Source organism: Salvelinus alpinus, chromosome 35, assembly GCF_045679555.1.
Source record: "Salvelinus alpinus chromosome 35, SLU_Salpinus.1, whole genome shotgun sequence".
NCBI lineage: Eukaryota > Metazoa > Chordata > Actinopteri > Salmoniformes > Salmonidae > Salvelinus > Salvelinus alpinus.
Window position 1 is genome coordinate 13,590,261 of NC_092120.1, and position 25,904 is coordinate 13,616,164.

A 25,904-nucleotide genomic window follows, 5' to 3' on the forward strand; every position below is an offset into this window, starting at 1 on the left:
GAGCAGTGACGGAGTGTGCTGCACACGAATGTGCTCAGTGCTGCTATCAGCCGATAGAAGCTTGACAGGCGACCAGAGGGGGACACAGATACTGATAGAGGGGGAGAGATACTCTCTTCCGACGTCGGTGCTGGAACGGATGAGCGCGACATTCGTCCACTAACCGGTTACCGTATATTCCACTGCGGCAGACACTACAGATATCCAATGCTGGCGGAATTTAGCTGACCATAGTTGGACACGCAACATTCAGTAAGTTCGTTCATATGATACAGCCATGAATGACCCTTTGTATTTTCATCATCTCTTTAATTGCAGGGCCCTCATAACATTGAATATCACATGGCCTTCTATAAATAGGCCTAAACCTTATGTATTTGGTTACTAAAGAAACAAATGCTTTACACGCAAACTTTATCATCATATTTCGCTTAACACCTATAGTGTCTTGTTTCCTATGATTGAAGGTGAACACAATTTGGTTGAGAAGTCAATACAGCACCACCCATCGGTTGGTTGAATTGAAAGGGAACATATGCAATTGGGGTGTGACCATCTGTAGCCTAGTTACAGTGTGGACTCACTCATGCAGACCAACATGTAATGTTTGCCTTCCTCAAAAAGGCAGCAATGTCATGAATGGAAGTTATTCAGACCTTTGGATAACCGTTGGTTGATTCTGATGACAAACTAACAGTCATTATTTAGACACATTTTACAGATATGTTTTCCTATTACCAATATATATTTTTTAATAACACTAGGCCTAATTATATGCATGCCTTCAAGACTGATATACATTTAAACGTTTAGTACCATGTTTCCAAAGATGATGTGATTGAGTTGATTGGTGTCCCATATAAGCCTATTGTATAACAGTGCATGTAGGGTAGAAAAGTGTGTTTCATTTCACAGACAAAAAGCTATTTATAACAGGTAGCCCAAAACAAATTGAATCAAATTGTATTTGTCACATGCGCCGAATACAACAGGTAGACCTTACAGTGAAATACTTACTTACAAGCCCTTAACCAACAAAGCAGTTTTAAGAAAAATACCTAAAAAAAAAGAAATAAAGTAAAAAATAATTAAAGAGCAGCAGTAAAATAAAATAACAATAGCAAACCCTTAATTATACAGATAAAGATGAAACACAAAATGTTTGTTCCACCTATTTAAACACCTTTAGCATCATTACTGAAGTAATGACATTAACCATACAAGAACAGCAAGTCTTCTGACATATCCATATGCTGTACATTCCTACACAGTAGCCTACACCACACTTGCTTGGCAAAAAATGTCCTGACACAGTTTCATTCATGTGAATCAGCAATGCATCATCGCATGAATATCTGCTGTCTCTAAATATATATATAGTGGTACATGTCAACATCCTCCTCCTGCCCTACGGTGTAACAGTGTTTTCTAGATTTCCATCATCATGGCAATCCACATCTCAGGGAGGGAGAAGTGAAAAGGAAGGAAGAGCTGGCATTCAAATTCAATATTGGAGCAGGGCACAGTGAAATGTAAATCATCATGTAAACAAATCAACTGCTACACAATTATTTTTATTGTAGGGTATATATACTATTGTGTTTATTTTTTTTATGCCTTTCCGGGTTGGTTAAAGTCCATAAACTATGACATTTTCTGAGTTGAAAATTGAAATTATAACCAATTAACCGCATATGTGCCTATTGTTTATTTTGTGTCTCTAGCTGTCGGCACCATGATCCCTCGTAGTATGCGAACAGGTGGGATGGACCTGCCAGGGGTGGAGTCAAGGGATGTACCCCTCATTGGCTACCGGCCTTTAGCGCCTGACGATGTTCCCCTCAGCAGCCAATCAGGGCAAGTGACTGACAGTACTGGACTGGACTCCTCTGAGGTTGGAAGTGATTTTATATCTGATTAATTTGATTAGGAACATGTACTGTAAGTAACTCATTCACAGCAATTAAAATGCAGTAGTAGTTTAATTGTAACGATAGAGACATCAAGGTGCAGTTGCACTTTAATACCTGTAAAGTTATCGGGGGCACTGTTTCTTGTTCTCTCATATAGCAAACTTTCTCCAGTGGTCTCATATTAAAAACATTTACCTGATATGGTGAATCCAACAAATGGCTGATGTGATACAGAAGCACATCTGTGTCATATAATTTAAAGATGTACTGTGCAGAAATCGCTCTGCCATTTCCTGGTTGCTAAAATTCTAATAGTTTGCCTATTTTCAGTTTATGTGACAAAACAAGCAAGTATAGTGTAGAGCAGGGTTTCCCAAACTCGGTCCTGTCCCCCCCCCCCCCCCCCCCCCCTCCCCCATTCCTCAGACCAACCAGTGTAGGGGGTTAGGGTATTAGAGCAGTGGTCTGTGAAACCGTGGTAATAGGGCTCTCCTACCAGTTCCTTGAGTAAACAGCAGATGCGGTTGGTCATTTTGATTTCAAAGACAGACACTAAAGAGGAGGTACTTTCCATCAAAACATGCCAGTGAATGATATGATGTTTGACCGCCACACATTGAATAAAATGCTCATGTCTTGAGATTTCCAAGTAGACTACTGTAACATTTTTGCTAAGATGTTGCTTTCTTGAGCATTACTTTTATGAGCATATTACATGTATTTTCTAATATAATTCACTATTTATTTATATCCAGTTGAATTCCCCTGAAACAAAAAGGGTTGTGTTGGTTGTTTTGAAAGTGTGCAAACCTGGACAGGTTGACGGCACGCGGGTTTTTCTCACCATGTTTAACCTTTGTTTATGTTCCACTGGCCGAGACAGAGGCTGTAAAGCTTTTATCAGACTAGTTGTGGCAGTCCATTTCTGGGTTATTCTACTCTACTCACACAGCAGCCTTGTTGTTCTGTCACTGATGTCTGGGTTTTACTCTTTTTCAACCCTAAAGTACACAGATAATTGTTTCCATTGTGAGATATTATACTACTTCATTTATGACACTTAGGCCTATGTAATTTCATCACTTTGATTTGACAAATCATTATATTCACCTAATAATTGCAGACCGTATCAGGTCAATTTAAGATGAAAGCGTGATTGCCATTTAGTTGATTGTCTCTTAATTACATATCAATTAACTCCATCATTTCCCATTGACTAACTCTCATACACTTGCTACTTGGCTTTAGTGCATAGTGCACATGATGCTCGTCTCATTGGCTTTGACTTCACTTAGCATGCAGTCTCAAGAAACTCCCCGGGGCTATAAAAAGAAGTCACACTGACTCAGACACCAGCTGCAGTGGTAACTTCCCTCTTGTTCTGTTTGTGCCACATGACATGACCACTGTACCAAGTGTCTCGTGTTAAATAATCTATGGGTGGCCAGCAGCCGGTGGGTCTATGTGTTGTGTGTTGTACACCTGCCACATCCCCATCTCCACTCAGATATCATAGGCAGGGTTTCAGAGGACATTCTATTAAGTGGAATTGAATCAAGCCACTTGCTCACTCTTTAATGAGGGAAACTTAGATGCATGTGAATGGATTTAGACAATGGGGTCAGGCCTCACAATGACAATCCATCCCCCTGCAGACAATGAAACTTTTCCACACAGGGAAGCATGTTCTTTAGGTCAGGTTTCATAGATATGAGCTACATTTGTTTTGCAGGTATAGCTTGGTGGAATCATTTCACTAGTATTTCCGCTTATCTTAAAATGGGGCCTATAGTTTGTCACATAGTTCTGTGGTGACCCATATAGTCTACTGAATATTCATTCTGAACAAGAAACAAAGTGTCTTGCCGATATGACCCTGATAGTTAAAACAGCCTTATGAACCAAAGCTTTAAAAGAGATTTCAGATAAGACTTTGATATAAGGAAGTAGAGCAGCTCTAGCATACAACCAGGGCTCACTTTAAAGAGTAGAGAGGGTACCATGGGATGCACAGATGAAAGCGTGAGAAGAAGAGCGGGGAAAGATGGGAGGAAGGGGTGGGAGCCCGAGAGGGAGAGCAAAGGAGCTGAAAAAAAAACAATAGGCATCTTTAAATAAAACTTCAGAGGATATATTTACGAGCCCCAATTGTATTGCTGTGTAAAGTAGTCAGCAATATTTGTGTCAGCGGTGGGATTACGTTTTCACATGACAATAGCCTCCCATTTGCTCACGTACCCATTTGTTCATACTGTATAACAACCATAGATACTTATTTAAAGGGACAAATCCCAAAATGTCTGATGTTGACAAACAAGTGACGGAAGTAGAACTTGACACTATGTAAAGACAGGGGATGAAGATGGTGAGGCTCTTTCCCCCCCCTGCACCATTGCCTATCGTAGAGGTCAGAGGAGGCCGGGTTGTGAGGGAAAGAGAAAGAGAAACAATAGCAGCTCGTCACGACAGCACATCCTGCTTCCTGTGTTTGTCTCCGCTCATTATGTACTTCCTCTATGGAGAGAAAAGATGGAAATATAGAGACAAGGAGCATGTTGAATCATGAGAGAGGTTCCACATAAAGAGTATAAACATTGAGTTAAAACTAGCAGCGATGGAAAAAGTGGTTGAACAAAAGAAAACATTGGACAAAATCTGTAAACATGAGCAGACAAAATGGGAGATTTGAATGATGCGGTATCTGAGGAGAGTCAAGCAAATTTCCTTATCAAGATGTTTCTCATGGAATGAACCTCAGCCACTTACTTCCACAATTATTATCATCTGCTCCCTGAGCCAGCTTTTCCTTACAGCGGAGCAGCCAAGTGCTTGTATTGATTGTTGGGGAAAATGCACTCGAACAGATTCAAAGATTTTGCGCATTTGGTTGAACATTAACACTGTAGGGGTTGTTACATGCCACAATATTAGACATCCTCATTGATGCCTCTGTTCCATCGCCACTCACAGACTGAGATGTGATTATTGTGGTTGGTTGAGGTTGATGTGGATGGTCCCAAGTAAGTGGTTATACTGTAGCTAACTGTACCAGGAAGAATTGTGGGTAAACTTAACCTTAGACCTACTGCTTGAGACAAAAACACAATACCATGGAAAAGGAGGCCTACAGAAGACCTATGTTAAAAATGTAAACAAGTTCTATTTAACCTCACTTTTACAACTGCAGTCCCTTAGAAACAACGACTGTGCTGTTAGCCTAGTTCATAACACCCTAATTAGTTGAATGTACAGTGCTACTTTAGGCCTACAGTACAAAGGCTTCTCTGTTTTTCGTGACCTGTGTAGGCTAGCATTAATGACAACACACAAATAATATCCAAAAGTCCTGTGTTCTATGTTCTTTCTGTGTACATTGAGCTGAATAAACCAAGGCTAGAAATCCTCTTCAACTGGTTTGCAGTCCATATATTTACACAACCTTCCTTCTGTCTGTTGCATAGTCATATGTGTGCAGACAGTGCGTTTATAGGTGCCGGTAAACAGAGCTACAAAAGGCTAACAAAGGCTAGTAGTCTATGCTAGCTAGAGTTCAAATCAAATCTTATTTGTCACATGCACCGAATACCAATGGTGTAAAGTACTTCAGTAAAAATACTTTAAAGTACTACTTATGTCGTTTTTTGGGGGTATCTGTATTTTACTTTACTATTTATATTTTTGATTACTTTTACTTTTACTTCACTACATTCATTCATCAAATATTGTACTTTTTACTCCATATATTTTCCTTGACACCCAAAAGTACTCATTTTGAATGCTTAGCAGGACAGGAAAATAGTTCAATTCACGCACTTATCAACCGAACATCCCTGGTCATCCCTACAGCCTCTGATCTGGCAGAGTCACCAAACACACATACTTTGTTTGTAAATGATGTCTGAATGTTGGAGTGTGCCCGTGGCTTTCCGTAAATAAAAGAAACAAGAAAATGCTGCCATCTGGTTTGCTTAAATATAAGGAATTTGAAATTATGAATTATTTTACTTTTGATACTTAAGTATATTTTAAACCAAATACTTTTAGACTTTTACTCAAGTAAAATTTTACTGGGTGACTTTTACTTTTACTTGAGTCATTTTCTATTAAGGTATCTTTAATTTTACTCAAGAATGACAGTTGGGTACTTTTTCCACCACTGTCGAATACAACAGGTGTAGGTAGACCTTAGCATGAAATGCTTACTTACAAGCCCTTAACCAACAATGCAGTTCAAGAAATAGAGTTAAGAAAATATCTACTAAATAAACTAAAGTAAAAAATTCATAAAAAGTAACACAATAAAATAATAATAACGAGGCTATATACAGGGGGTGCCGGTACCGAGTCAATGAGCGGGGGTACAGGTTAGTTGAGGTAATTTGTACATGTAGGTAGAGGTAAAGTGACTATGCATAGATAATAAACAGTGAGTAGCAGCAGTGTAAAAACAAAGGTGGGGGTGTCAATGTAAATACTCTGGGTGGCCATTTGATTAATTGTTCAGCAGTCTTATGGCTTGGGGGTAGAAGCTGTTAAGGAGCCTTTTGGACCTAGACTTGGTGCTCCGGTACCGCTTGCCGTGTGGTAGCAGAGAGAACAGTCTATGACTAGGGAGACTGGAGTCTTTGACCATTTCTTTGGGCCTTCCTCTGACACCGCCTAGTATATAGGTCCTGGATGGCAGGAAGCTTGGCCCCAGTGATGCACTCGGCCGTACGCACTACCCTCTGTAGCGCCTTATGGTCAGATGCCGAGCAGTTGCCATACCAGGCAATGATGCAATCGGTCAGTATGCTCTCGATGGTGCATCTGTAGAACTTTTTGAGGATTTGGGGACCCATGCCAAAACTTTTCAGTCTCGTGGGGGGGAAAAGGTGTTGTTGTGCCTTCTTCATGACTGTCTTGGTGTGTTTGGACCATGATAGTTTGTTGGTGTGGACACCAAGGAACTTGAAACTCTCGACCCGCTCCACTACAGCCCCGTGGATGTTAATGGGGGCCTGTTCAGCCCTCCTTTTCCTGTAGTCCACGATCAGCTCCTTTATCTTGCTCACATTGAGGGAGATGTGGTTGTCCTGGCACCACACTGCCAGGTCTCTGACCTCCTCCCTGGTTAACATGCTAACATTTGCTTATGCTAACAGCCAGACCTAGCTTCTACTAGCGCTAACAGGCTGTAACCTGAACCAGTCTATCATTGTGAGGCTGTGAAAGTCTCCACCTGTGTGTCAACATGTGCTCGCCCGCTAGTGTCGTTAGCCCGTTGAGTAAACAGGGCGTGTTTTCTGTTTTAGTAGTTGACTTGGAACGTTTCTGAACGGTCATTAGCATATGTCAGATATTAACAGGTCAGAGCAGCTTACCGATCACAGCTCCTGTACACAGCCCATCTGTAAATAGCCCACCCAACTACCTCATCCCCATATTGTTATTTTTTTTGCTCTTTTGCACCCCAGTATCTCTACTTGCACGTCATCATCTGCACATGTATCACTCCAGTGTTAATGCTAAATTGTAATTATTTCGCCACTATGGCCAATTTATTGCCTTACCTCCCTAATCTTACTACATTTGCACACACGGTATATAGATTTTTCTATTGTGTTTTTGACTGTACGTCTGTTTATCCCATGTGTAACTCTGTGTTGTTGTTTGTGTCGCACTGCTTTGCTTTATCTTGGCCAGGTCGCAGTTGTAAATGAGAACTTGTTCTCAACTGGCCTACCTGGTTAAATAAAGGTGAAATAAATAACATTTTAAAAAAGTGTTAGAGGATGTAATGATCCTCAGAGCAGGTTTGTTGAAATGTTGATGATGGAGGATGAGTTTAGTCAATTAGGTCTGCCTCTAAATGTACTCTATTCATTGTAGGAAGAGAGGTAGTCAAACAGGTTTAGTTACACACGTAGGTCATTCACACAGCGAAAGAGAGTGGGAGAGAAGGAAGGAGGGGTTGAAAGAGATAAGGTATTGTAAAGAGAGAAGGATTGAAAGAGAGAAGGTATTGTTCAGCCAATCGCTGCAGGCCTTCTCATTGTGTGTAGGCTATGTGAGTCCCCTGTGTGTTCAACAGGTGATTCTAATATTATATCATCCCTCTCCTGTGTGTGTATGTATTATATGTGTCTGTCTGTCTGTCTGTCTGTCTGTCTGTCTGTCTGTCTGTCTGTCTGTCTGTCTGTCTGTCTGTCTGTCTGTCTGTCTGTCTGTCTGTCTGTCTGTCTGTCTGTCTGTCTGTCTGTCTGTCTGTCTGTCTGCCTGTCTGCCTGTCTGCCTGTCTGCCTGTCTGCCTGTCTGCCTGTGTGCGTGAGTGTGTGAGTGAGTGAGTGAGTGAGTGTGTGTATACGTTTGTATACGTCTATCTCTGTGTGTGTTATGGGTGTGTCCATGTGACGCAGGCACACAGAGGGGTTGGCCCTACCTAATGACGGCTCCAGGTGTGTTTGTGTGTTAAGTCCGAGAGCCAGATCAACTGAAAGACAAAGACAAACAATCCCTCGGTCATCGAAAAACGACGGTGAAGGAGGAAATAGGAAACTAAAAAGGCAGATGAAAGAAAGTGGACAAGATGGTGTTTGTGGCTTTCTTGTGAAGTTCTCAAAGAAGCTAAAGGCTTGTAGCCTGTCTGGACTTGTCGAGACAAAGGTAACTTGTGTTTTTTTGGGTCAATGTCAATCAGATACAGATAGGGGGGAAAGAGAAAGCGCAACAGACAGATATGAGATCAACAACAGAAACATGCTGCAGTAGGTAGAGCAACATGTTCTGAACCTATGTCATGGTAATAGAGGGACTATGGATTTTTATTTTATTTTGAATTAACCTTTATTTAACTAGGCAAGCCAGTTAAGAACAAATTCTTATTTACAATGACGGCCTACTCCGGCCAAACCCTAACCCGGACGACGCTGGGCCAATTTTCCACCGCCCTATGGGATTCCCAATCACGTCCGGTTGTGATACAGCCTAGAATCTAACCAGGGTCTGTAGTGACGCCTCTAGCACTGAGATGCAGTGCCTTAGACCGCTGCGCCACTCGGGAGCCCCAAAATAATATACTTGCACTTTGAATGAAAATGATGCATAACTGAGCATGGGCCTTTGGTACTCCAGTTCATTTGAATGAGGAAGTGGTTACTGAAGGTGATTATAGAAGGCACCTCCACATGTAAAAAAAGGAAATTGATAGACACGTTATAGGATACAGCAGTTGTTGCATAACTGTGATGTCTGGTCAGTGTTCTATATGACCTGCTTTGAGCTTAATGCATTTGCACTTATATGTTGACCTCGATATTGCTCATCATCCTATTGTGGTTGGATCTCAACTGAAGGGGGAAGTTACTGCAAAAGGAGGCAGTGCAATGCCCTAAATAGCTTTTAAACGTGTTGACGTTGTTATGGTTTACATGTTGAAGGATTCACATATGACCAGTCGGACTTCTGTTTGTGAAACTGGTATGGATTGTTGATGTCAGACTAGTGATGCATGCATTTTCCGGCATGGAAAATCCCATTTTCAGGGGTGTAAATGTCAGGGGAAGTGTAAACTGATATATCCATTAATATATTACCCCCCAGGTACATTAGGATGTTTTGCTATTTTACTCATAGTCGGCCTATGTCATGGAATGGTTCGGTGAATCTGTGAGCAGGTCATTTCAGTACAGTATCACAGCTGTTTTGCAAGTATTCAGATGGCAAGTGTATTTCATGTAATGTTATAATTTCTGTTGAAATTATGCATTGTTTGTGTTCCAAAACATATGAAGATGTTGTGATCCATCGGTTTAGTTGCATTTACAATTTACTGTGTATTGTTTTGTTTTAAGACGTACTTCACTTACGACCATATCAGATTCTGGTAATATTTCACCCATGTTTGTTTGTTTTCTCTTTTCAACCCATTCAGATATTTTCTGTTAAACTGCTTTGCCCTCTGAAACTCCTCAATATTCCTGTTTATTATTGTACAATTCTAATAACATAATATGCTTCATGGGTAATCGGGGCTTTATGCTAAAACCTAAGGTTCTGGTTCTGGTCATGTGACAGTACTTATATTTATTGGATGTTATTGTATTCCACAGGGGGAGACTTCCCCCATGAAGACAACTTGGTACTGTCCTCTGGACTTGGTAGGTCAATGCAACTTGAGATATGCATGAATAACTCGATTTTGGTGACAGTGGGAGGTTTGTGCGAGAGTATGAGTTATGCACGTGTTTTACTGAATCATACTCTTTCTCTCTTCCTCAGTCTACTGTGTTGGAGGAGGAAGAGGACGGAGTGATATACAATGTAGTGGTGAAGCAACAGCATGGCGCCCCCACCAGTGCAACAGTGAGAATACATACCATAATACACTGCACAGAAATTACAGTTTAATTACACCTTACATCCTTACATGTTATCTTTGTCTGAATTGTAAAATTGTTATAAATCTCTCTCTCTCTCTCTCTCTCTCTCTCTCTCTCTCTCTCTCTCTCTCTCTCTCTCTCTCTCTCTCTCTCTCTCTCTCTCTCTCTCTCTCTCTCTCTCTCTGTCTCTCTCTCTCTCTCTCTGTCTCTCCCTCCCTCCAGTCCAGCTCTCGTTCGCAGTGTGTGAAGGCGGGAACAGAGGAGAAGCTGGTTCAGCACCTCCTCCACTCCTTCGCCATGGGAGACTCCTCCTTCATCACCATCTTCCTCTCCACCTATCGCTCCTTTACCTCCACCAAGAGAGTGCTGGATATCCTCATCGACAGGTAGGGAAGACAGAGGAAACAATGCATTGCACACCGGTTGTATATAGTGTTACAAAACGTTTTTGAAGTGCTGTAGAAAGACCAAGGGAAGGAAAGGAGACGTTGTGATGCCTCTGCTTTGCCCTGAAGAAACCATCTCTTATTCAGCTTTTTTTTCTCTCAAAGGAACTTTTGTCTATCTATTTTTTTCTATTTTCTTCCCTCTTTCTCCAGATTGCAACATCCACCAGGAGAAAGTACAAAGAGTCAGATTAGGCAACCCTTCAACAGGTGAGTCTAATACTATATCACCCCTGTCCTGTGTGTGTGTGTGTGTGTGTGTGTGTGTGTGTGTGTGTGTGTGTGTGTGTGTGTGTGTGTGTGTGTGTGTGTGTGTGTGTGTGTGTGTGTGTGTGTGTGTGTGTGTGTGTGTGTGTGTGTGTGTGTGTGTGTGTGTGTGTGTGTGTGTGTGCGTGTGCGTGCGTGTGTGCGTGCGTGCATGTGTGCACAAACTTCATGCATTTGTATAAATTTTCTCCCGTTCCTCTCTCCCTCTCCCAGAGCGGTGTGTATGGTGTTCAGTATGTGGTTGTTGGAGTATCCTGAGGACTTCCGCTCTCTGGGAGAGCCTGGTCTTCTGCTGCGCCTGGCCCCCCTGCTGCCCTCCGACCCCTCTGGGACAGAGATCAGGGGTCGCCTCCTCAGACTGGCAGAGGAGCTCAGTGAACAGGCCCTACTGCCTGACTCTAGTTCAGGTCAGTATACACTCTGGGTTTATGACAGTCATGGCACTGCCAACCTGAGGTTATATGAGGATTTTGTGGGTGGCATAACCGTAGATATCTATATGGGCAGAACTCTCCTCCAAATTGTTTCCAGTAGTTTTCTGTGATGATCTTTAGTGTTCTATTCCCATTGTCTGCTGTCTACCATCCAAATATGGTGGAACCTGCTTCTGTAACAACCAACCTAATGTGCCTTTCCACTGCCAACCCGACTGAATAAGCCTTTCATTTGTATCAGTTAATATAGACCTACATTCATTGGGATTAGTATTGAATCATCTCTGTCATTTAGATAGGACCACCCCCAGCCCTCCTGCTGACCCCACTAAGTTTGATCCCACCAAAATCCTGGGCTTCCCCGCTGGGCTGATCGCTGAGCAGCTCACCAAGATAGAAACGGTGAGTTTAACCTCTGACCCCTACAGTATCATTACTCCTCCTAACCTTGTATAGATAATGGGAACATGCACTTTACTACAGTCTTAATTGTGTTCCTCTTTTTCTATTGTTACGTCTCTCTGACCCTTTCTTACTCATACTGGACATGTTTGCCACTTGCAATCTCTCTGGCTATGCCTTGCTCTCTCTGTCTGACTGTCCCTCTCGGTTTCTCTCTCAGTGTCTCTGTCTCTGTCTCTCTTTCTCTCTCTCTCTGTCTGTCTGACTGTCTCTCTCTGTTTCTCTCTCTCTCTGTCTCTCTTGGTGTCTCTCTGTGTCTCTCTCTCTGTCTCTCTTGGTGTCTCTCTGTCTCTCTCTCTGTCTCTCTTGGTGTCTCTCTGTGTCTCTCTCTCTCTGTCTCTCTTGGTGTCTCTCTGTGTCTCTCTCTCTGTCTCTCTTGGTGTCTCTCTGTCTCTCTCTCTCTGTCTCTTGGTGTCTCTCTGTGTCTCTCTCTCTCTGTCTCTCTTGGTGTCTCTCTGTGTCTCTCTCTCTGTCTCTCTTGGTGTCTCTCTGTCTCTCTCTCTCTGTCTCTCTTGGTGTCTCTCTGTGTCTCTCTCTCTCTGTCTCTCTTGGTGTCTCTCTCTGTCTCTCTCTCTCTGTCTCTCTTGGTGTCTCTCTGTGTCTCTCTCTCTGCCTCTCTCTCTCAATCTTTACTCACTCTACCTCTTATTCCCTCAATCCTGGTCCCTCACTCACTCTCTCACTCACTCTCACTCACTCACTCACTCACTCACTCACTCACTCACTCACTCACTCACTCCGTACCTCTTCCCCCACTCTCTCCTAACAGGAACTGTTTGTGCGTCTGGTACCGTACCACTGCCTGGGCTCCCTGTGGTCTCAGAGGGACAAGAAAGGCCGCGAGGGTGTATGTTGGTCCGTCCGGGCCACTGTACGCCAGTTCAACCGGCTGGCCAGTGCCGTGATGGCTTCGTGCCTGTGGCCCACGCAGCTCCGCAGCCAGCAGAGAGCCTGCCTTCTGGAGAAATGGATCAGCGTGGCAGAGGTCAGCTGGTCATCATTACAATAGAATAACTTTATTGTCCACACACACCCGTAGAGTTTGGAAGCAGCATTCCTCTGGAGGAATTTCAAGGTTAAATACCTCGCTCAAGGACACAACAGCAATGGGTTTGGGATTTTGAGTTGAAGTAGAGAGTGGGGAGCAGAATACTAAGCTGTCTTTCTCAAAACATTAACAAGACTACACTGTACTTGACTTTCCGCATAATACTTTCCTCTCTCTATAAAGGTGCTCACAGTAGATGTAGTACTGCCATCCTGTAACTTAGGAGAACATTAGCAGCTCGCAGCAGGGCTGTTCCTGCTGACTCCACACACACAATCACATACACTTTCTTGCTTACTTGCTGTCACCCCCCCCCCCCCCCCCCCCACACACACACACACACCGTCCGCAGGTTGTTATGGACACATGAGCAAGCTGAGTCACTGCCAGACCTCTCTCTCCTTCACGACTAAAAGCCTAGCTAGCTCCTGTGTGTGTGAAGGAACTTGTTTGGAAACACACACAATCTCACACACACTCTCAGCCTAGATATCACGATTTGTTGCCAAAACACTCACGTCACCTCATCAACAGGTTTTTGGGGGAGAAGTCACTTTAGGAATGTACATAATTGACCATGTCAGACAGTGAGTGCCAAACAACCCCATTGATCCGGCTGCAGGTATTCTCAGACAATGCTGTCCTGTGTGTGTTTCAACAGGAATGCAGAGCCAGGAAAAACTTTTCGTCTCTCTACGCCATCGTGTCTGCCCTGCAGAGTAACCCTGTACACAGACTAAGGAGGACGTGGCTAGAAACTGACAGGTTGGTGGAGGAAGCATTTCGATTGGTATAACAGAAAAACATACTTTTTTTTTTTTTTTTAAATGTGTAACGGCGTTCCTCCTCCTCTTCATCCGAAGAGGAGGAGCAGGGATTAAACCAAGGCGCAGCGTAGTGAAATGACATGATGAATTTATTGAACAAGACAAAACGAACTATACTTGACAACTAACCAAAATAACAAACCGAATGTAGACAGACTTGGACCACGAACTTACATGAAACATGAAGAACGAACGAACAAGTACTTACTACAAACAAAAACGACGAACGAACGAAACAGTCCCGTATGGTGCAAACATAGACACAGACACAGGAGACAACCACCCACAAACAAACAGTGTGAACAGCTAACCTATATATGGTTCTCAATCAGAAGACAACGTCAAACACCTGTCTCTGATTGAGAACCATATAAGGCTGATTACAATAGACCTAAACATAGAAACACAAAACATAGAAATGCCCACCCAAACTCACGTCCTGACCAACAAAACATACAAAACTAACAGAAAACAGGTCAGGAACGTGACATAACCCCCCCCTCAAGGTGCGAACTCCGGGCGCACCAGCACAAAGTCTAGGGGAGGGTCTGGGTGGGCATCTGACCACGGTGGTGGCTCAGGCTCTGGACGAGGTCCCCACCCCACCATAATCAATCCCAGCTTACTTCTCCCCTTTAGAATGACCACCCCATTATTCCACCCACCTAATATAAGGGGCAACACCAAGATAAGGGACAGCTCCGGAACAAGGTAGCTCAGGACAGCGAGGTAGGTCGGAATAGAAAGATAGCTCAGAATAGAGAGGTAGCTCAGGATAGAGAGATAGCTCAGGATAGAGGGGCAACTCCGGACTGAAGGGCAGCTCTGGACAGAGAGACAGCTCTGGACTGAGGGGCAGTTCTGGATTACTAGCCGCTTCGGGCTGAGGGGCAGCTCATGGCAGGCTGACGGCTCTGGACGCTCATGGCAGGCTGACGGCTCTGGACGCTCATGGCAGGCTGACGGCTCTGGCTGCTCATGGCTCACTAACGGCTCTGGCAGATCCTGTCTGGTTGGCGGCTCTGGCAGATCCTGTCTGGTTGGCGGCTCTGGCAGATCCTGTCTGGTTGGCGGCTCTGGCAGATCCTGTCTGGTTGGCGGCTCTGGCAGATCCTGTCTGGTTGGCGGCTCTGGCAGATCCTGTCTGGTTGGCGGCTCTGGCAGATCCTGTCTGGTTGGCGGCTCTGGCAGATCCTGTCTGGTTGGCGGCTCTGGCAGATCCTGTCTGACGAATGGTTCTAGCGGCTCCTGACTGACTATCGGCTCTGACGGCTCGGGACAGACGGGCGGCTCTAATGGCTCGGGACAGACGGATGGCTCAGATGGCGCTGGGGAGACGGATGGCTCAGATGGTGCTGGGGAGACGGATGGCTCAGATGGCGCTGGGGAGACGGATGGCTCAGATGGCGCTGGGGAGACGGATGGCTCAGATGGCGCTGGGGAGACGGATGGCTCAGATGGCGCTGGGGAGACGGATGGCTCAGATGGCGCTGGGGAGACGGATGGCTCAGATGGCGCTGGGGAGACGGATGGCTCTGGCCGGATAAGGCGCACTGTAGACCTGGTGCGTGGTGCCGGAACTGGAGGCACCGGGCTAAGGACACGCACCTTCATGCTAGTGCGGGGAGCAGGGACAGGGCACACTGGACTCTCAAAGCGTACTCTCTGCCTGGTGCGTGGTACCGGCACTGGTGGCACCGGGCTGAGTGCACGCACATCAGGACTAGTACGGGGAGAAGTAACAGTGTGTACAGGACTCAGGAGACGCACAGGTGGCTTAGTGCGTGGTGCCGGAACTGGAGGCACCGAACTGGATACACGCACTACAGGGAGAGTGCGTGGAGGAGGAACAGGGCTCTGGAAACGCACTGGAAGCCTGGTGCGTGGAGTAGGCACTTGTGGTACTGGGCTGGGGCGGGGAGGTAGCGCCGGAAATACCGGACCGTGCAGGCGTACTGGCTCCCTTGAGCACCGAGCCTGCCCAACCTTACCTGGTTGAATGCTCCCCGTTGCCCACCCAGTGCGGGGAGGTGGAATAACCCGCACCGGGCTATGTAGGCGAACCGGGGACACCATGCGTAAGGCTGGTGCCATGTAAGCCGGCCCAAGGAGACGTACTGGTGGCCAGATATGTAGAGCCGGCTTCATGGCACTTGGCTCAATGCTCAATCTAGCCCTACCAGTGCGGGGAGGTGGAATAACCCGCACCGGGCTATGCACACGTACAGGAGACACCGTGCGCTCTACTGCGTAACACGGTGTCTGCCCGTACTCCCGCTCTCCACGGTTAGCCTGGGAAGTGGGCGCAGGTCTCCTACCTGCCCTTGACCCACTACCTCTTAGCCCCCCCCAAGAAATTTTTGGGTAGTACTCACGGGCTTTTCGGGCTTCCGTGCTAGACGCGTCCCCTCATAACGCCTGTTTTGGGCTTGATTCTCCGGCCTCCAGCCTTGCTTCCTTGCTGCCTCCTCATATCGCCGCCTCTCTGCTTTCGCTGCCTCCAGCTCAGCTTTGGGGCGGCGATATTCTCCTGGTTGAGCCCAAGGTCCTTTTCCATCCAGCTCGTCCTCCCAAGTCCAGTAGTCCTGTGTATTCCACTGCTCGAACATACGCTGCTTGGTTCTGGTAATTTGGTGGGTGGTTCTGTAACGGCGTTCCTCCTCCTCTTCATCCGAAGAGGAGGAGCAGGGATTAAACCAAGGCGCAGCGTAGTGAAATGACATGATGAATTTATTGAACAAGACAAAACGAACTATACTTGACAACTAACCAAAATAACAAACCGAATGTAGACAGACTTGGACCACGAACTTACATGAAACATGAAGAACGAACGAACAAGTACTTACTACAAACAAAAACGACGAACGAACGAAACAGTCCCGTATGGTGCAAACATAGACACAGACACAGGAGACAACCACCCACAAACAAACAGTGTGAACAGCTAACCTATATATGGTTCTCAATCAGAAGACAACGTCAAACACCTGTCTCTGATTGAGAACCATATAAGGCTGATTACAATAGACCTAAACATAGAAACACAAAACATAGAAATGCCCACCCAAACTCACGTCCTGACCAACAAAACATACAAAACTAACAGAAAACAGGTCAGGAACGTGACAAAATGTCCTTGTATGTTTATTGGATAGAGAGTGATACACTCTTAGAAAAAAGGGTTCCAAAAGGGTTCTGCGGCTGTCCCCATAGGAGAACCCTTTTTGGTTCCTGGTAGAACCCGTTCTACATGGAACCCAAAAGGGTTCTACCTGGAACCAAAAGGGGTTCTTCTATGCGGAAAGCTGAAGAACCCTTTTTGGTTCTAGGTAAAGGAGAGCGTGTTGAAATGGGCGGCCTGATTTGAACTCATGCTACAGCGGTACATATGCACTGGAGGCAGCAGCCTAGACCACTTGACCACCCTAGGCCACAGCAAAACGCACTTGTATTGCAGATGTTTTAAAAGTATTGTTATTTCCATAACATTGTCATTCTCGTAACACTATCATTGTCTTCTTTTTTCTTTTCTTTTTTACAACACAGCCATTTCAAAAACTCAGGAATTTAATCACATGGTCATTGATATAACACCATCCTTTCCCACAGTCAAACATATTCAACGTTCCAAAACACTACAGCAGTTGATCATCTCATCTTGTTATAATTTCCCCAATCGTAGCTAAACTAATCATGGCTCGCTGATTCGCTTGGATGTGGATTATAGTAAGGCCCAGTAGACAGCAGAGAAATGTCCAGGCCCCTAATACCCTTTTTGGGTGCATGGCTCATTGTTGTTGTCATGTGACTCTGTCTGACAGGGAAGCAGTGAGGAGATACGAGGAGCTGTCCAACATTTTCTCTGAGAAGAACAACTACTCCCAGAGCAGGGAGCTGCTGAAAGAGGTGAGTCACAGTGATTGAGAGTTACTGCACACACGTACGCACACACACACAACACGCACGTACTGTATGTACATACACACACACACACACACACACACACACACACACACACACACACACACACACACACACACACACACACACACACACACACACACACACACACACACACACACACACACACACACGGAGACACAGACACACACAGTGCACTGACAGACATCCCATAATACAAGCAATATGAGCTAAGGACAGGTCTCATGTGAAGTGTCGTCACAGATCACACCAAACGTGTTTTACTCATCTCAAATTCATATATATATATATATACAGTGGGGAGAACAAGTATTTGATACACTGCCGATTTTGCAGGTTTTCCTACTTACAAAGCATGTAGAGGTCTGTAATTTTTATCATAGGTACACTTCAACTGTGAGAGACGGAATCTAAAACAAAAATCCAGAAAATCACATTGTATGATTTTTAAATAATTAATTTGCATTTTATTGCATGACATAAGTATTTGATCACCTACCAACCAGTAAGAATTCCGGCTCTCACAGACCTGTTAGTTTTTCTTTAAGAAGCCCTCCTGTTCTCCACTCATTACCTGTATTAACTGCACCTGTTTGAACTCGTTACCTGTATAAAAGACACCTGTCCACACACTCAATCAAACAGATTCCAACCTCTCCACAATGGCCAAGACCAGAGAGCTGTGTAAGGACATCAGGGATACAATTGTAGACCTGCACAAGGCTGGGATGGGCTACAGGACAATAGGCAAGCAGCTTGGTGAGAAGGAAACAACTGTTGGCGCAATTATTAGAAAATGGAAGAAGTTCAAGATGACGGTCAATCACCCTCGGTCTGGGGCTCCATGCAAGATTTCACCTCGTGGGGCATCAATGATCATGAGGAAGGTGAGGGATCAGCCCAGAACTACACGGCAGGACCTGGTCAATGACCTGAAGAGAGCTGGGACCACAGTCTCAAAGAAAACCATTAGTAACACACTACGCCGTCATGGATTAAAATCCTGCAGCGCACGCAAGGTCCCCCTGCTTAAGCCAGTGCATGTCCAGGCCTGTCTGAAGTTTGCCAATGACCATCTGGATGATCCAGAGGAGGAATGGGAGAAGGTCATGTGGTCTGATGAGACAAAAATAGAGCTTTTTGGTCTAACTCCACTCACCGTGTTTGGAGGAAGAAGAAGTATGAGTACAACCCCAAGAACACCATCCCAACCGTGAAGCATGAAGGTGGAAACATCATTCTTTGGGGATGCTTTTCTGCAAAGGGGACAGGACGACTGCACCGTATTGAGGGGAGGATGGATGGGGCCATGTATCGCGAGATCTTGGCCAACAACCTCCTTCCCTCAGTAAGAGCATTGAAGATGGGTCGTGGCTGGGTCTTCCAGCATGACAACGACACGAAGCACACAGCCATGGCAACTAAGGAGTGGCTCCGTAAGAAGCATCTCAAGGTCCTGGAGTGGCCTAGCCAGTCTCCAGACCTGAACCCAATAGAAAATCTTTGGAGGGAGCTGAACGTCCGTATTGCCCAGCGACAGCCCCGAAACCTGAAGGATCTGGAGAAGATCTGTAGGGAGGAGTGGGCCAAAATCCCTGCTGCAGTGTGTGCAAACCTAGTCAAGAACTACAGGAAACGTATGATCTCTGTAATTGCAAACAAAGGTTTCTGTACCAAATATTAAGTTCTGCTTTTCTGATGTATCAAATACTTATGTCATGCAATAAAATGCAAATTAATTACTTAAAAATCATACAATGTGATTTTCTGGATTTTTGTTTTAGATTCCGTCTCTCATAGTTGAAGTGTACCTATGATAAAAATTACAGACCTCTACATGCTTTGTAAGTAGGAAAACCTGCAAAATCGGCAGTGTATCAAATACTTGTTCTCCCCACTGTATATATACGTTCAAGAGCGGTTGCACTACACAGATCCAGAGTAAGCACTTCTCCAGGGCTAAAAATGACTTTGAATCATGAATCATGCCTTATAACCCAGAGGAAAGCTTCATCTGGGGGTGTACAGCCTCTCAATGTCAACGTCCTGTCAATCTAAATTCACCCGGTTCTAAACATGTATTAGGATGCATTGGGAGTTTCTGACGGGGGGGGCTGGAAATCGGTAGGATTAGCAGCATTTTCATTCACTGTTATACGTTGTGCATGCATCAATACCTTACATTAGCTGCAATTTCACCAAGGCATCCACACAGGAATTCTTCTAAACATTTGACGGAGCTTTCATTTGAAAGCTTCACTCCAGGCTTTGATGTTGGAAAGATATCACACTGATATCACAAAGCTGTGCTTTGATAATTTACCAAGCAAGCTGCTTCCTTACCCTCTCAGTTTGTCTGGAATTGAGGGCCTACTACCCAGTTACTACACAGGGTTTTAGAGCACATAGCCATGGTTCTAAATTCTAGATTGTGTTCCAGATTGTCATGCTTAGATGTTTGTCTGTGTTTTTCAGGAGGGCACTTCGAAGTTCGCCAACCTGGACGGCAAGATGAACAACAGGAGACAGATAGGGGTAAGTGCTCCTATAAGCGAGTTTGAAGTCACTCACAAAGCTCATTATCATTTTGCTTTGAAGGAAGAAGCATGGAATATACTGTACGAAGGGCATCAAATAACCCTTTGCTGATGTAACGTAATGCAATGCTGGTATTTCTTCAATAGATCGTTGATGTTTAAGTAAGGACAATTTGATATACAGTACATTCACCGGTCTTAACCCAAGTTTCTCTGTTGAGCATGCATTGAGTAGGCTTAATCTGTGTCTGGGAAGCCTGAAGCCCCATGCCTCTGTTTTTGGTTTTCATTATTCTCCACCCCTCCCCTCTCTCACACAGTCCAGTGCCCAGGGCACAGTACCCTACCTGGGGATCTTCCTCACAGACCTCACCATGCTGGACACGGCCGTCAAAGACAGACTAGAGGTGAGTCCCTTCATATACATATATTTATCCCTCATAATGTGTCCATCAACAGGAAGCTGGTCATAAGCTCTGGTGGTGAAGTTGTAGTTGGTTTACCAAAACGTTGAATTGACAGTGACATAATATCCTGTTCCTCCATTTCAGAACGGCTACGTCAACTTTGACAAGAGGAGACGAGTAAGTGATGCCGTCAGGGCCTTTGTAATGCTGCTGTTTAAATTCCTCATCACCCATTGTCCACATGTTGAGTTATTCCAGGATCCAGACCAATTCATTAGCCTCTGGCTCAATATAGCAGATGGTCTTCATAAATTGCTTTTCTGTTGTGCCTCTCATTAAATGTGTGGCAGTGTATTGAACTCTGAAGCAGTGCATCCATGCACATATTAATGTTTAACTGCGAGCATTTCAACTGATAATGTCCCATTGGTACTGGAGAGTCATTTGATGTTCATAATTATTTGTTTTTCTCTTTGCAGGAGTTTGAAGTTTTAGCTCAGATCCGACTACTGCAGTCCTCCTGTAAAAACTGTGTTTTCATCACTGACGAGGAATTCCTACAGTGGTACCAAAGTGTACCCTCGTTAAATGAAGAAGAAAGGTAAGCCGTGATTATCTTTTGGTTTTATACATGTTATTTCAAACGGAACACTACAACTATGATGATCGCTAATCACATTACATGATGTCTGCAGTTACAGACTGTCCAATGAAATCGAGGTGCCGTGCGAACCGAGCTCTGGTCGTACCCTGAACCCTACAGTGATCATCACACGGTGCCCAAAGTAATGAGGCCTATTATTACACTCTACACACAACATGGCAGTAGTATTCACTGCAGATACCTTTCACTATGTATAGTGAAATACATTGGTTATATGGGCTCAGTACTATTGTAAAAGAATGGCCAGTCAGCATTTTCTGTGAACTATACTACACTACATGACCCAAAAAGTATGTGGACACCTGCACGTCAAACATCTCAGTCCAAAATCACAGGCATTAATATGGAGTTGGTCTCGCCTTTGCTGCTATAATGTCCTCCACTCTTCTGGGAAGGCTTTCCACTAGATGTTGAAACATTGCTGCAGGGACTTGCTTCCATTCAGCCACAAGAGCATTAGTAAGGTCGGGCACTGATGTTGGTCGATTAGGCCTGGCTCGCAGTTGGCGTTCTAATTCATCCCAAAGGTGTTGAATGGGGTTGAGGTCAGGGCTCTGTGTAGGCCAGTCAAGTTCTTCCACACCGATCTCGACAAACCATTTCTGTATGGACCTCGCTTTTTTTCAGCACTAGGCAGTCCCGTTCTGTGACCTTGTGTGGCCTACCTCTTCGTGGCTGAGCCGTTGTTGCTCCTAGATGTTTCCACTTCACAATAACAGTACTTATAGCTGTAGCAGGACAGAAATTTGGCGACCTGACTTGTTGTAAAGGTGACATCCTATGACGGTGCCACATTGAAAGTCACTAAGCTCTTCAGTAAGGCCCTTCTACTGCCAATGTTTGTCTATGGAGATTGCATGGCAGTGTGCTCGATTTCATACACCTGTCAGCAACGGGTGTGGCTGAAATAGCCGAAACCACTAATTTGAAGGGGTGTCCACATATTTGACTGTCAAATTTGTAGTAACGTGGCCATAAGTAATCAGTTGTGGAAAATTGACTTGGGAGGGTCTGGTGGTAAGTCCTCCGTACTTTTTTCCATTAAAAATATCCTCACACAGTGCAAGAGCTGGTCAATTAACATACAACATTGGAAAGAGCTGAAAGCCAAACTTAGACATTTACTATGTATTTCTCAGGGGTTGAGTAAGATGTTTTGTAGGTTGTTGTCATGCAGATTACGGTGCATGATGAACATACATGATATGATTCTCTCATCTCCTTACAGCCTGAATTCCTCCAGGACCAGCCTTGTTGCTGACAGTGACAGTCTTTTTGACTTCCCCTCCCCCGTATGTCACTTTCTTTCCAAATTCACTAAGGTAATTGCAAAATAAGACCTAATATTTACAGTTATTTTACGTACTTTCCCAAAAATATATTTGCATTGCCAGCTAGAATTGCAGAGCATGTAATTACTATTCAGGTACAAATACTCATAGTTATTGCAAAGTAAGTATTGCTGTTTACATTTTTAAAAGAGGAAAATCTTTGATCTTTTAATTCTCTTCTGTGTCTTTTTATTTGCTTTGGCCTTCACGGAACAGCCACTTTTTATCTTGTCATATCAGTAAGTGTGTTTTTTAAAATTATTTTCTTCACTATTATTATTTCAGCATATGAAATCCCCCTCAGTTTCCTGTCTGGATGTTGACTCCTCCCATCCCACCAATGACCCCATCCCGTCTGCATTGACACCATCCACTCCCATCAAATCACATCGTCGATCAGTCTCCTGTGGCAACAATCCCACCAATAACAACAAAGTGTCTGGGCCTGATATGCGGATCGTCAGGATACGGATGGATTTACAAGATGGGAATATGTACAGAAGCATACTGGTACTGAGCCGAGAGAATGACATATTTTGAGATATTTGCCTTTTTTGGTATCAAATTATACACTGCACTGCACCCTGCACTCATGACTATTTACTTTAATCCACAAATATCTGTTAATGATAGTTATCCAAAATATTTCCTCAGGTTGTACACAGGATATTACAACTAGGAGTCAAGCTGTCTGGTATCATTGTCGTTCTTCTTCTCTGTTTCCTCAGGTGACAAACAATGACAAGACGCCCACTGTGATCAGTTCTGCCTTAGAAAAACACAGTCAGGACACCAAACAGGCATCCAGATATGAGCTCATCCAACTATTGCCCGAGGGAAAGGGTAAAGACATTTCTCAACCCAACCATGCGAAGTCACTTTAACAGTTCTCTGTTCATATTGATTGTAGTGATGACTTTTCTTGTTCTGCCCTGTAGAGTTGGTCATCCCTGCCACAGGAAACGTCTTCTATGCCATGACTTCCTCTAGTGTGGACTTCCTGCTGCGCAGACAAGGAGGCAACACTCCTTTTCGCTCACAACCAATCAGCACAGAAACCAGTGCCACATTTCCTCGAATCAAAGCAAAGGGCCGGAGACTGTTTTTTTGACAATAACTCTTTCCCAAATAGGCTACATCTGAGACATAATGTAGCTAGTTCTTCTCAAGGACAGGTCACGATAAGAATGCAGGCAGATATCTCAGTGAGATGTGGCCTTGTCTTTCCTAATCTTTTTCCTAAGTGGAAACACATTCTGACCGAGCTTGTTCAAGCAAAATGTATCCCGAAACCTGTCTGAGCTTGTTTGATGAACGTGTTCTTACCTGGGACATTTCAATAAATATGCTGCCCGTTTGTGTACACTAATGGAAGGCCATTAGTGTAGAAGGGTGCATGTGTCTCTCGTTGGCAATGCATACTACTGCAAATATACACCGAGAACAAGACCAATGCAAATCTTTAACTGATGGTGAATGGTGCTGTTCCTTAAGTCTCTCTGACCATTGGCATCTAATTTCCTATTTAACCAAATGGAATAGCCTTGTAACCAAGAGCAACTGAGGAATCCAAATCATCTTGAGTATTTGAGGAATGTGCCTCAGGTTCCATCATAGAGATGAGTTGATAGTAGAGAACTTCATTAAATCAAAGTATTTGGGCGATATGACCTCCTTGAATTGACCATGACCACAACAAAGTTTAACATTTCTCCATAGAGAGTAGATACAAGCAGCATGACGCATATATAAGTATGCAAGGCGTTTCAAGAATATGAATGGTGGGGAGAGCACTGGGCTGACATTATGACATAATGCATCTGAATAAGTGACAGACAGAGTCACTGAAAACTCTCATTATAGCAAAGCACGGGGTTCAGCAAAATGTTTTAACTATGTACTTTGTGTATGCATATGTTTTTTTATGTGTTGATGATGTCAGGATTGTGTTTACATTCACAAGGAGCAATCAACAAGTGTCAGAAATACATGTTATTCATTTTGAAGTAACAGGAAATGTATGAAATTGCCCCAAATTGCAACCATTTCAAATGGGCCAAGACGTTACAAAGATGAACATGATAATTTCACTTGGGTTTTGTGCATACATATTGAATGATAGCTCCGGTAGTATCTTATGTAAAATACAACACATTTACATATACAGCCTTGCCACTCCCATATAGAAGTCATATTTTGAGTACTAACCATTAGGCATAACAGCATCAACCCACAAACTCTTAACCTAAACAATTCATGTGAAGACACTAATGACAGTCCAGACTATGTTGTGCGTATTTTAAAGATGTCTACCATTGCACCTTAATGCTAAACTTTTCAATACAGCATAAACTAATCTTTATCAATGGTCTCAATGGATTTAGTTGGTAGTTGGAATGGAAGTCTGCCTGAAGTGTAATTCAACCAGTGCTCCCAAAGTCAGTCCTCAAAGACCCATGCCAGGTTAGTGAGGTATTCTCACCAATCACTGAATGATGTTTCATTTATATTTTCTCTGACGTTTGATAGAGATCTGACAGCTATAAGGTTTCATTATGCAATGTCTTTAGTCCAGGAACTGAATGTAGAGGGTTTTGCAGAAGGCTCTGCTTCTATCCCATGAGGATGAGACCAGTAGGAAGGAAAACCTGTATGCATAAGGGCGCATGGGGAGCAGATTGTGGAAGGCCCTAACTGATGAACTCTGGCCATACTACCCAGTGCTGTTGAAGTCTCTACTAAGACTGAAGCATAGACACGGTAGTTCCAGGGAGAGGGGAGAGGATTCTGGGTAATGTAATTTGATGAAGAGTTAACTCCAGGCTAAGCTACTGATTGTTTAGTGCCTTTCTCTCATTGGTGCTTGAGCCACTTAAAGTGTCCCAAATGGCACCCTATTCCCTATAGAGTGTTACTTTTCACCAGAGCCCCATGGGCCCTGGTCAAAAGTAGTGCGCTTAATAGGGTGCCATTTGACATGAAGCCTCTGTGATGTATGCATTGGAATGTACAGTACATATGATGTACATTCACAGTGCTGTATAAGCTGGCATGTTTATGCACTACATATGCCCTATTTGTTTTTGTGTGATACATTTTTTTTTTTCTATGAATGCATTTTGATGCGACGGTAATATGAGCAATTTCTATGCAACTCCCCGGATGTGTGCTGTAATTCTGCTGTGTCTATTCTTACCAAATAAATGTACAAAGATGTACATATAAAAGATTCAGACTGTGGTTTAGTATCTAGCTTGTTGGTG

At 44.1% G+C, this 25,904-nt stretch overlaps 1 protein-coding gene across 4 annotated transcripts; it reads left to right on the forward strand.

Annotated features, from left to right (window-relative positions):
* LOC139564285 (ral guanine nucleotide dissociation stimulator-like 2) lies at positions 1 to 25,870 on the forward strand. 4 transcript variants are annotated; one of them, XM_071383682.1, is made up of 20 exons: positions 1 to 252; positions 1,725 to 1,894; positions 10,004 to 10,051; positions 10,173 to 10,256; positions 10,496 to 10,659; positions 10,873 to 10,929; positions 11,200 to 11,393; positions 11,716 to 11,822; positions 12,652 to 12,867; positions 13,592 to 13,695; positions 17,582 to 17,666; positions 20,178 to 20,237; positions 20,560 to 20,646; positions 20,791 to 20,823; positions 21,126 to 21,247; positions 21,342 to 21,431; positions 22,539 to 22,632; positions 22,927 to 23,151; positions 23,370 to 23,484; positions 23,580 to 25,870. In XM_071383682.1, exons 2-20 carry the CDS (start codon positions 1,736 to 1,738, stop codon positions 23,750 to 23,752), a joined length of 2,217 nt encoding a protein of 738 aa, XP_071239783.1. In that variant the 5' UTR covers positions 1 to 252; positions 1,725 to 1,735; the 3' UTR covers positions 23,753 to 25,870. The 4 variants fall into 4 exon arrangements, with proteins under 4 accessions (XP_071239783.1, XP_071239784.1, XP_071239785.1 ...); XM_071383683.1 differs by lacking the exon at positions 10,004 to 10,051; XM_071383684.1 differs by lacking the exons at positions 1 to 252; positions 1,725 to 1,894 and adding an exon at positions 2,342 to 8,558.
* The last annotated feature ends 34 nt before the right edge of the window (positions 25,871 to 25,904 follow it).